Here is a 12,726-nt window from a genome sequence, read left to right as displayed (position 1 = left end):
CGCATCGTTCATCGTTGCAGGGACACGTCAGATTTTCTTTCAGATATGAACGATTTTTAAAATTGTTATTGTACAAATCTGAAGGAAAGTCTGACCGTGTGTATACACCATTAGTATTTTCATTTCTATACATTGTGTATGTTGATAAAATAAGCTTTGGCAGTGTGTTAAAATAAATAATTAGTTTTTTTCTAAAATGACATTTATTCTACAATTTACTGATTGCAGATATTCTGTATATAAAATATATATTTATAGGAAGCTGCTGTCTTTAATGGGACTATTCGGAAAGCAAGATATCACTTGTATGTAAACTTATACCAAAGGACAAACCATCTAGTGTTAAGATTGGCACAACCACATCATGTTCTGCAGACTGTGGGCACTGCATAGGTGTAACTGCTGATTGAGGCCTCTTAAACACACTGGACCATATAAGGTGTCTGCTTATTGTACTGAATGGTTTCTGTTTTCTACTATTTGTTTATTATCCACTTTTTCCTTCATGTTCAGAGGGCTCACCAGTCTCCATTATTACCTCCATGAGCTGCGTAAAGTCACCCTCTGCTAAGCTGATTCCTGAATCCTTGGGAGATGGACACTGACTTCCATGTGGTTCCTTAGTGCCTCCCTCGCAGTTTGTGTCAGTCTGCCCATAAGAGATTCTGGAAGCCCTCTGCAAACTTGGGGAATTCAAAGGTGAAAATGAAAAGATTGGGTTCGAGACCTTATGTCCTGAGGTGTGCATGACATCAGGTGATGCTAGTGCTTGGTTTTCCAGGAGTAATGCAGAAACGCGCTGGGCTCTTGCTAACCTTCTGGGAAATGGTCTAGGACTCTGCACAGATTGGTCAGTGGTTTTTAAGGTAGGAGTGCTTTCACTGCTCTCCTCAATTGCTTCCTCTTGCTTCTCCATATTGCCCGGTGGCCATACAAAGCACTCTTTGGATGCAGGAGATAGACTTGTTGTCTCGTCTGCTATTTCACTAGATGTTTCCATCTTCTTGGTCCATTGTGTTTGATAAATGTTTGGAGTTCCCTGGACAGGAAATCGAGAAGGATTGAAAGTTGGACAACCGTTAAGTGGTGTTTGAGGGGCACTATAAAACCCTGGCCTTTCATAGAAAGGGGTGGACATGAAAACGTTAAGATCACGAAGGGCTTCCCCACTCCTGAGATTTCCTATATCACGGTGTGTAAAATGATGGAGCCCAGGAGGGACCCCACTCCTGCGTCTCATCAGCAAGCTCAGACGTGAGTTAGAGCGAGGTGGAGTTGGAGAGTGAACTCCCAGCAGACGTCCAAGAGGGCCGATCAGTGGCGTAGAGTGATTGGCCTCCTCATTTTCATTAATCTGCTCAAGAGGTGGGAACTCCAAGTCCTCTTTTTGCAAACTGAAAGTAAAGTAAAAGGACATCTTTAATATCATACTAATTTACAGTATTACTATTTTTCAATTTACCCTGCAATGGTACTATATTAGCTAAGGGATCTGGTCAAAATCCCGTCAGTCAGGATGCCGGCACTTAGAATCAGTGACGTGCGGTGAGTTCAATGGCTGGGGAGGCACACATGGAGATGGGTCTGAGTGCTGGGAGCCTGTCTCACCCCCTGCTCACTGTAACTCTTTCCTCACTACACGAAGCTTCAGTGTCCATTGATTCTCCTACCTCGTCTTCTGTTGCTGCTGCTGATTGAACTCCGATCTCTAAACACTTCCTGGTCACATGAAAAGGTGTCCATCAGTGCTCAAGACATGCCTCCCATACTCAAGAGGCATGCCACTATTAGCTCTCTTTCTGTGCAGCTTACTGCTGGTGGTGTGGCTCCACCCCCAGCTCTGCAAGCAGTATCTGACTATACAGAAGCAAGGCTGCGCTGCTGCTGCCTCATCTCTCGTCTTCCTGCAGTCCCAGGGAGTTCCACAAAGCTGGTGAGTGTTAACTTTAAAAAATGATTACAATAAACAAGATGTTTCTAAGTTATAAATATCTTCTTTGTATTCTAATAATTTTTATATCAAATCTCATGAATATGTATGATAGTATGATAGGGGAGGCTATGCCTCCCCTGACTGCAAGTCCCTGCTTGGAATGCCAGGCGCCGGAATCCTGACACCTGTCAGAATCCCGGTGCCAGCATCCCAACAGTAAGGACTTCGGTTAGGGGGAGGGTTAGGTTTAGGGTGCAGGAATGAAGAGGTTGGGTTCAGGCACTGGGGAGGGAGGATTATGGTAGGGAGAGGGTTAGGATACTGACCAACAAGTGTCAGTATCCTAACCCTGCTGGGATCCCTGAGCCGGCATCCCGTTCCCAACCCTTAGCTAATAAGTAAACTGTTTAAATAACAATTTTGATAATCCCAATGTAGCAATTATTAAGGCAATACATCTAGAATAATACCCAAACCCCTGCACCATGTAAACTCGCCATTCTGTTTAACATATTCTTAAACTAAAGTGCAGCCATATATTTTGGAGCTCTTTATAAGTTTTAAATGGCGGATTTTTCTATTTTTTTAAGAAAAGTAAAAAAAAATTATATATATATATTTTTAAAGCAAATAAATGATCTTATTTTTAGGGGTGCATACAACTTCCTGATAGCTAATTGTTTTTAGGGATTTTAAGCCACTTTAAAAAAAATGTTTTAAAAAAACACCTGGAACTCCTACCTGCATTGTTTTCACCCTGTTGAACGCCTGGGTGTAGAGTTTACATGTTCTCTCTTTTACAGTGGACCAGGGCAGTACTAGACCCCTGTCTTTTATAGTTCCATTTGTGGGCTTATTCTCACCTCTTTTCACATTAGGTCATTTGCACATATCACCACACCCCACTATATTCACTTAGGACCACTCACATAGGTGCTTGCAAAAAATGCATTATTGTTTCACATTTGCACACTAGGCAATAGCTTAGCATACACAGGGGGCGCTAGACCTGTCAGCACTGTCCTGTGTCTGAAGGTCTGTACCAGTGCGATGCATTATCACGTTCATAGGCAAACGCAGGGGGGGTTTCTGTCTGCCTGGAAACCCCCCTTCCCCAGCCCACACCATGACCACAATAAAAATAGTAATGTAATAGACTTTTACTAGTGCTGCATGTTCTTCACAGTATCACAAATGAAATAATTAGCACCACCTGTGCATATTTTAACATGTATCAGTCAGTAATAAATAACCTGTGCACCAAGTAGGAGATCTGGAAAACATTCACTGTTAGGGATGTGCTGCTATAGTGCCCAATATGTACATATATGTCCAGGGCGGTGCTAGGTTATTCTGCTGCTCCCCCAGACTCCCAGACTTGCTCTAATACTCTGGAATGGTGCCTACATCTAAAATAAAAACATTAATCTCAGGCTGGATGGCCCTACTGCTGCATTTAATGGCTTACTGTGATTGCTGGTCCTCTATATGCTGGAATTATGACACACAATATACTTTGTATGACGCATATTAAAGCTGGATAAGTGCTAATTCTACCCTCTTCATGGTCTGGCCGCACTCACTCTAAAATCAAGCATTTGGAAACCCCCTTCTAGTAACCCTGTGTTTGCCACTTGACGTTGGTGACGTCATCGTGTGTATGGACGCACTGGGTGCGCACACAGATGACGTCACACCCTGGGCTCCCGATGGCATGGAGATTAACGCTGTACCTATCACAGACATGCCGGTATACAGGCATTGTGTTCTTGACAAAAGTCATGGTTGGCTGAAATGTTGAACAAGCTGACAAAGGTGCCGTATTGATTCTTTTTACTATAAGACCCGTGAGTGCCGCCTCTCTATTTCACTGTGTTGCATGTATGGTTGTTCAGATGAACACCCAGGAGGGCACCAGGGCGAGTATTTAATGCATGATTGTGGAGTGCCGGCCCATTATATAACAGGCTTAATCCACAGCACTCAACCATCTGGGGTGCCCTTGGTATGTGACCACACCATCTACATATCATATCATACAAACTTGGCACTCACTTACTTTTCAAACTGTAATTCATTTGAATACAGTGAATGTAAAGCTGACCAACCACTTCACGGTCTTCCCATCTGGCCAGTCCTTACACTGACTCTAAGATATATGATCTTTGCTCTGCAACATTTGACTAGCACACAACTTTTAAACATGAGTTTGGGTCCTGACTTAAAGAGACTGGGGACCTCATTCAGAGCCGGACGCTATTTGCGGTCGCTCGTTCAGAAACGGGCCGGATATTTAAAATGAGCGCTCGCTCTTTGCGGTCTGTTGACGCCTCTATGTCTGAGCGAGCGTCCGAAACATGCGCTCGCTATTTTGTAAAGACGCCCCTTGGCCGCTCACATCATACATCATCTCCGCTATTTATTAGATTAATCGAGTACATCGAAAGGTGTATGAACTGCTCGCAATTCTTGTGTTTGGATTTTCCTACCGCAATCATGCGAGCAGTTCAGGCTAAAAGACAACCAAGTGACGTGGCCGATGATGCTGCTTTGTTAATTATGCACACCCTTAAAACGCCCGTTTTGACCGTTTGGCACGCCTGCGTTCGGATCTCCACTCCCCGTTTTCAAGCACCTTCCCCTGTTACCACCCACAAACGCCTCATCCTGTCACTCAAATTACAAGCCCCTCGCTATTTTACGAGCACACGATTTCCGACCGCACTGACTGGTTGGCGCATGCGCATTACGACCCATACGCATGCGCAGATGTGCGAACATCGCTCGGAGCGAGCGAGCGGCCGCTAACGAGTGGCTCTGAATCAGGCCCTGGGTGTGGTCCTGTCTCTTTAAGCCAGGACCCAAACTCATGTTTAAAATTTGCGTGCTAGCCAAATGTGGCAGAGCGAAGATCCTATATCTGAGAGTCAGCGTAGGTACTGGCCAGATGGGAATGACTGTGAAGTTGTTGGTCAGCTTGCCAAATTATTACAATATTTTGGAAATAACATTCTCTGTATTCAAAGGAATTTCAGTTTGAAAATTAAGTGAGTGCCGAGTTTGTATATTATTTATAATATATATATACTGTATATATATTTTATAGGATCTGGTCAAAATCCCGACAGATTTGATGCCAGCACTTAGAATGGCGAGCTGGGATCCCGACACCTGTCAGAATCCTGGCACCTGCATCCCGACGGTAAGTACTTGGGTTAAGGGGTGGGTTAGGGTACGGGGAGGTTAGGTTTAGGCACTAGGGGGAGGGTTAGGCACTAAGGAGGGAGGGTTAGGTTTAGGGTGCGGGAAGGGGGAGGTTAGGTTTAGGCACTAGGGAGGGTGGTTAGGTTTAGGCACTAGGGAGGGTGGTTAGGTTTAGGCACCGGGAAGATAGGGTTAGGATCCCGAGCGCCGCCATCCCGTGCCCATATATATATATATATATATATACATATATATATATATATACTGGAAGAGCACCCGGAATGTTGTACATAAGCAGGACTGCCGGGCATGAACTGTGTCATATATATATATATATATATATATATATATATATATACACATATACACATACAGTAGCAGTTCCAGGCATGGGCAAGCCGGCCCGTTGCGCTACTGTTTCCGGAGGGCGCAGGAAACGCCCACCTCCCTCCCAGCGCTATGGGATATATTTAAGCTCAGCTGGGAGGGAGCGGAGGAGGGAAGAGGCGGCAACACAGGACGGCGCTGGGTGCAGCACAGCACAGCCCAGCGCCGGCCCTGTGTATGTATATATATATATATATATAATATGAGGTGCGGCAGAGACAGCATGCCTGAGGTGTGTGAGAGTGTGCAGGGTTGTAGCTGGGGAGAATCCAGGCCGGGTGTTACTTTTAGCCAGTACTGAGAAGCAGCTGATTGCAGACACCTGTCAGCAGTGGTGGGCTGGGCTGGGGGGCAGGGTGCCATGTGCCCCCCGGGCCGCAGCATCATGCGGGCAGTCTGTGTCACTGTGACACAGACTGCACCGTGTGTGGTTTAGGTTTAGTGACAAACACACAGCCGCCGGCACCGGCAGCTGTGTGTTTGTATTGATCAGCAGCCAGTGAGTCTGTCAGACTCTCATTAGCTGCTGCTGCTGTGCCCACTGCAGGAGCCGCTCCATCTTCCGGCTCCCGCAGTGGGCAATGGGAGAGGCGTCATGACGACTCTCCCATAATGCAGAGCGGCCTTGCCCGGGAAGGACAGACGGAGCAGTGGATGACGACGGTGGGATCGGGGATTCAGGTAAGTGTTGTTGTTTTTTTTTTATTACGTGTGTCTACTGGGGGAGGGACGGGCACTACAAGGGGGAGACCACTACTGGAGGCACTACAAGGAGGGGAACCACTACTGGAGGCACTGCAAGGGGGGACTACTACTACTGGGGGCAATACAAGGGGGGGACTACAGTGGTAGTACTGGGGGCAATACAAGGGGGGGACTACTACTACTGGGGGCAATATAAGGGGGGGACTACTACTACTGGGGGCACTACAAAGGGGGGAACCACTACTGGAGGCACTGCAAGTGGGGGACTACTACTGGGGGCAATACAAGGGGGGGACTACTACTACTGGGGGCAGTTCAAGGGGGGGACTACTACTACTGGGGGCACTGCAGAGGGATACCACTACTGGGGGCACTACAAGGGGGGGCGACTAGAGGGGGGGCACTACAAGGGGTGACCACTACTGGCGGCACTGCAAGGTGGAGACCACTACTGGGGATTATTACTGGGGGCACTACAAGGAGGGTACTACTACTACAAGGGGACTACTACTGGGGGCACTACTACTACTAGTGGCGCTACAAGGGGGACTACTACTACTAGGGGCACTACAAGGGGAGGGGACAACTACTAGGGGCACTGTATAGGGGGGATCACTACTGGGGGCACTACTGGAGGCTTGCATAAGGGGGTCCTCTCCTGGGGCACAGGGGCGCACTGCATATGGGCACCACGACGGGGCTGCCCCATATCTTTATTTTTACTTTACATTATTCCCATATGGACCCGCCTCCTCCCTGGAACACCTGAAGGGGGGGTCTTGAGGTTGCGTCATAGCACGCACGTTCTTCGGGCACCCTGGCTACACGCTACACCTCTGCCAGGGCCGCCTGCATGCATTTGCCCCCCAGGCTAAAAGTTGCCAGCCAGCCCCTGCCTGTCAGGTTGTTTTAAAACTGTGTCAGGGAGTGAACAGTGCGTTTTTGTCAAGGATTGGGGGTGAGGGGGATACTTCTGCACTAGTAGGTGATTGTATTATTGTTGTTGATAATATGACCCCAGTATTTTCAATCTACGGTGTCAATACCTTATAATGGTTCTGGGGCTGGTATCAGAAACAATGGGCCGTATTCAATTAGAGGCGAAAAGTCTGAGGTCAGACTTTTCGCTGTCATCGCAGGTTTTCCTTGGGATAAAGTATCAGGCACGTGCCCGCGTATCCCCGTATTCAATTAGGAATCAGCAAACACGGGACCCAGTGAAAAGGTAAGTATCGAAAAGTCCTGTCACTTTTGGGGAAATCAGCCTGTCACCCCCCAAAAGATGGTCTGACATGGGGGATCACTATGGGTACCCCCGAATTGGCCTGCTAAAGGTATTTGAGTTTTTTAAACTGTGTCGGCAAGTGCTTTTATGCGTCTTTGAAAATGTGCTGAAGAATAGGATTTAGCACATTTTAATTTTTTTGGAAAACAACTTGTCCCATCAAATTTGGGGTACATGCAAATGGGTGCAATCATATTTTGAAGTCCCTAAAGTGAACTTTAAAAACTCGTCAAAAATCCACCTGCCGCAACCAACCGCAACAAAAAAAACACCTGCTGCATACTTGGGGACCCCCCTGAGTCTATTTTGCTAGTTTTTAAGTTTATACCCCAATGTATTTTTTTTTCACCCCCAAAACTAAACCACTTTTTTGGGGGTGTCCTATGCTACGTTTTAATTTTTTTTTACTTTTAGGGGACATTCCGAGGGCTGCAGGGTACTTTTTTAAAGTCTGCACCCCAAAACCCCAATTCTGCACTTTTTTTCGCCACCTATTCTATGGTGAAAAGTTATCCCCGTTTTTTGAGAAAGACTTTTCGCACCTGCGAAAAGTCTTTGAAATTGAATATGGGGAAAAGTGAAAATGGCGAAAATTACGGCTTTCTGCAGCCTAATGGAATATGGCCCAATATATGAACTTATGCATGGCGAAAAGAAGAAAGAATGTCTCTTTGTTGGCGCACTAGAAAAATCATATTCAAATATAACTTTTATTAATTTCAGTAAAATAATATGCCTCTCCAGTGAAATATTAAAAGCAATTGAGAAAAGAAAATTTTTTTTGAGATTTTTATGAATAAAGAAATGAAAAAAATAAACACAAATAAAATGAACCTCGCTCTCCAGGAACGTGTTGTTTCCTTATCTTGTTTTAGTATGCTCTTGTTATAATATGTGTCCACTATAAGGAGAATTGCAATGTTGCAACCCCCATATGGAAATATACAGAATCAAAATCTCTTGAGTCAGGTTTCATATAACACAGTGATTAGTTTAATTCAGTATTTACTCTCTCATGAATCCTACATATATTATCAGTGTTCTCTGAAACCTGACTCAAGAAATGTTGATACTGTATATTTCCATATGGGGATTGCAACATTGAGTACAATTTTCCTTATAGTGGATACATATAACAAGGGTATACTAAAACAAGATAAGGAAACAACACGTTGGAGAGTGAGGTTAATTTTATTTGTGTTTATTTTTTGAATTTCTTTATTCATAAAAAAATCTTTTCTTTCTCAATTGCTTTTAATATTTCACTGGAGAGGCATATTATTTTACCGAAATATTTTTGAAAGTCAGCGTAGGGACTGACCACAATGGGAAGACCGTGATGTGGTTGGTCAGCTTGACAAACTATTGCATTACTTTGGAACGAACATTCCCTGGAATTATAAGTACAGTTTGGAATATAATGGTGAGTGCTGAGTTTGTATGCTTTTTTTTATTTACATGGTGTGGTCACATACCACTGGCACCGCGGATGTTTGAGTGCCATGGGCAAAGCCAATTGTGTGTGTGTGTGTATATATAATATATATTGTTCTTTGTACCAATATATAAATCCATAACAACAAACCAGAAAATAGCATGCTATTATCTAGTGCAAATAAGACAATTATAGAATTTAATATTTTATTGAGCAAAAATATCCTCTCTCACCCTACCGTGTGTTCTCATCAGTGGCGTAACTAGGGCAGGGCGAGCACGGTGCGTGCCCTGGGCGCCGTGGGACCAGCGGCGCGGGGGGGGCGCCGCTGGCCATGGTCCGGCCCTTCCTAGTTAGCCACCAGTGAGTGCGGTCAGCGCTACACATTTACAGACTAGGCTTCCAGCGCCGGTCCTGTGCTGCACACCTGAGCCCGTTCCCTCCCTCTGAGCGCTTGCCCAATTGCGCCAGGAGGCGGGCTCAGGCTGTGCATAACACGCATCGCCGCCAGCGCTGGCGGCAATGCGTGTGTTAAACAGCAGCCAATGAGAGTCAGATAGACTCTCATTGACTGCTGCAGCACCCACTGCAAGAGCCGGACTTCCAGTCCGGCTCCTGCAGTGGGTAATGGGACAGACGTCATGACATCATGACGTCTCTCCCATTATGCTGAGCGCACCAGCCCGGGAGGACTGGCGGGCGGGAGCGGTGTTGCGGTCCGGAGCAGCAGCGTGGATTCAGGTAAGTATGTTTTTATATATTTAAAAAAAAAAACCTGTCAGCACTACTGGGGGCACAACGGGGGAGGGGGGTGGCTACTACTGGGGGGACCTCTACTGGGGTGAGGGCACAACGGGGGGGGGTGGCTACTTCTGGGGGCACCATTATTGGGAGGACCTCTACTGGGGGGGCTATAACTGGGGGCACCATTATTGGGAGGACCTCTACTGGGGGGGCTATTACAGGGCGCACTTAATCGGGAGGGGGAACCTCAACTGGGGACCACTACTTGGGGGGGAACTACTACTGGGGGCATTATAAAAGGGACCTACTACTAGGGGCACTGCACTGGGGGGACCACAACTGGGGGCAATAACAGGAAGGACCACTAGAGGGACCACTGGATAGGGGTGGTCACTACTGGGGGCCTGCATCAGGGGACCACTACTGGGGGCACTGCATGGGAGGGGGGACGACTACTGCTGGGGGCACTATATAAGGGGCTTACTGCTAGGGGCACTGCGGGGACCACTACAAGGGGCACTAGATAGGGGGGGATCACTACTGGGTGCCTGCATAAGGGGACCACTACTGGGAAAACGGCATGGGGGGGACTACTGCTGGGGGCACTATATAAAGGGCACTGCATAGGGGGGGACTACTGCTGGGGGCACTATATAAAGGGCGCTGCATAGGGGGGGACTACTGCTGGGGGCACTATATAAAGGGCACTGCATAGGGGGGGACTACTACTGGGGGCACTATATAAAGGGCACTGCATAAGGGGATATCACTACTGGGTGCACTGCATTGTGGGGACTGCTACTGGGGGCACTGCATAAGGGGGAACACTACGTAGGGCACTGCATTTGGGGGGACCACTACTGGGGGCACTGAGTAAGGGGAACTAATTGGGGGCTGTATAAGGGGGACCACTACTGGGGATACTGTATAAGAGGCACTACTATGGGCCTGCATAAGAGGGACCACAACTGCATACAGGGGGTACTGTATAAGGGGTACTACTGGGGTTAAGGTGCATATGGATATGAATGTTCAGTGTGAAAATAAAGGGGTGTGTCATGTTGACACGTCCCATTTTTAAGTGACCACGCCACATATCGGGTTGTTAGGGGGTGGAGGGGGGCTCCCTTTTCAAATTTGCCCTGGGCTCCAAATACCCTAGTTACGGCACTGGTTCTCATTAACTGTCGATCTACAATTAAGCAACACCTCTCAACCTTCACAAAGCCATCAGGTTTACAGTGTGAGTCTCTATCATTACCTTATATCGAAGGCAGAGCCTAGGAATGACGGCCTACGAGTGTCTACGGTAGAAGCAGTGTACGGTGGCTGAGGGTCTAAATCATCCCAGTAGAGATCTTTTTCCAATGGAGGAAGATTCTGGTGCATTTCATCCACTGCTAACAGCGATACCTGGTAGAGAAAAACAGTGAATAGCAATCACATTGCCATAACACGTATATAAAATGTTGCAGCACCAATAGAATCCTAATGTTACATTTCTATATATCCAAGTGTCTATATTGTCATTTTCATTTGTTTCTTTATGTTTCACAAAGGCCTTTATAGTTATACCATCAATTATGTTTGGTGCCCTTAGATGTGACACAGATACTCTACTGTATGGGAACAATTGTATCTACAGATACATTTAGTGTAGCCGGCTTCCCGACTGTCATATCCCGGCAAGGGTGAAATGCCAGGCGTCTAGATGTAGACGCCCGGCATTTTCCCGACGCCGGGAGATCGGTGCCCGGCATCCCGATCATAGTGATGCCGGACACCGCGAGCGGACAGCCGCGCGGGGGGGGAGGGTTAGGTTTAGGGCTCCTGGGGGGGACTTAGAGTTAGGCACCCCCCCCCCCCCGGGAGGGTTAGGGTTAGGCTAGGGGGAGGGAGGGTTCGGGTTAGCCACCCCCAGGGGGGACTTAGGGTTAGGCACTCCCCCGTGGGACTTAGGTTTAGGCAGCGGGGAAGGGGGTGGTTAGGGTTAGGCACATAGGGGGGGGATTAGGGTTAGGCACTTGGGCGGGAGGTTAGGGTTAGGCACCCCTAAGGAGGGTTAGGGTTAGGGGGGTTAGGTTAGTAGATACTCACCTATCCACGATTGGGATTTCCAGCGCTGTCGGGCTTCCGCTGCTCGGGACTCTGCTGATGTCGGGCTGCCGCTGCCGGTAATCGAACCGCCATGCGGCCGGCGGTATTTCATACCGATTCCATGTGTGGTATCTAAGAGCCTGTTAAGTAAAAGCTTCAATGCATATAGGACCTGATTCATAGCCTCTCGCAAGTGCTGTGTGCTCGCAAGCGGCCTGATGGTAAGCGTACGCGCATGCGCACGCTTCGTTCTGCATGTGCGCGAACTACTCTGTGTGATTGCAGCCTGCTCGCTCTCCCAGCAAAGACAGTCCAGTGAAATGAGTGACAGGAGAGGCCGTTTGTGGGTGGTAACAGGGGCAGGACACTAATAATGGGGGAGTGGAGGTGCGAACGCAGGCATGCCTGGGTGTTTCCACGCCGTTTTTAAGGCGTGCATAATTAACAGGCAGCGTCACAGTACACGTCACATGCCTGGTTTTTACACTGAAGTCCTCGCAGTGCTTGCGTTAGGGTAAGGCAACCACAAGCTCTGCGATCGCTACCGATGGTGTTCGATGTACCAATGTTTTAAAACACTTCCTGGAGATGATGTGCTCTAGTGGTAGTCTCTACATACGCTAGTGGGTGTCTGCATACACAGCGCGATCGCTCGCACAGCCAAAGTGGGTGTGCTTATGCCTTGGTGAGCGAGCGCTTCCCATGGCGTCACTTTGACAAATTTGCATACGCTGGATGCGAACGGCTCTGAATCAGGTCCATAGACCTCTAAGACAAGAAGCAGCTGCAGGGACACCAGTCCAAGTGGGAAAGTTATTACTTTCAGTCTGAGATTTCTTATTTTTGTCATTTTACCTGAAAGTTTCTGTCAATTAACCAATTGGTCTCAAAGTCATCATCATCTTGTCCGAAGGGGTTAATTAGCTGTTCAGCCAC

At 47.5% G+C, this 12,726-nt stretch overlaps 1 protein-coding gene across 1 annotated transcript in view; it reads right to left on the bottom strand.

The window, feature by feature from the left end:
• Positions 1 to 275: 275 nt before the first annotated feature.
• Positions 276 to 12,726, bottom strand: part of BEST1 (bestrophin 1) — a 35,583-nt gene continuing 23,132 nt past the window's right edge. The window contains exons 7-9 of the mRNA XM_088454485.1: positions 12,646 to 12,726; positions 10,955 to 11,106; positions 276 to 1,394 (exon numbers count right to left, since the gene is read on the bottom strand). Of these exons, the coding sequence (XP_088310611.1) occupies positions 488 to 1,394; positions 10,955 to 11,106; positions 12,646 to 12,726 (1,140 nt within the window). The 3' untranslated portion in view covers positions 276 to 487. The remainder of the gene's footprint in view (positions 1,395 to 10,954; positions 11,107 to 12,645) is intronic.

Source organism: Taudactylus pleione, unplaced genomic scaffold (genome assembly GCF_031769625.1).
Source record: "Taudactylus pleione unplaced genomic scaffold, aTauple2 ptg000619l, whole genome shotgun sequence".
NCBI classification, from domain to species: Eukaryota; Metazoa; Chordata; class Amphibia; order Anura; family Myobatrachidae; genus Taudactylus; species Taudactylus pleione.
Note: the sequence above shows the minus strand (reverse complement) of the source record. Positions and strands in the feature narration are given on the sequence as shown.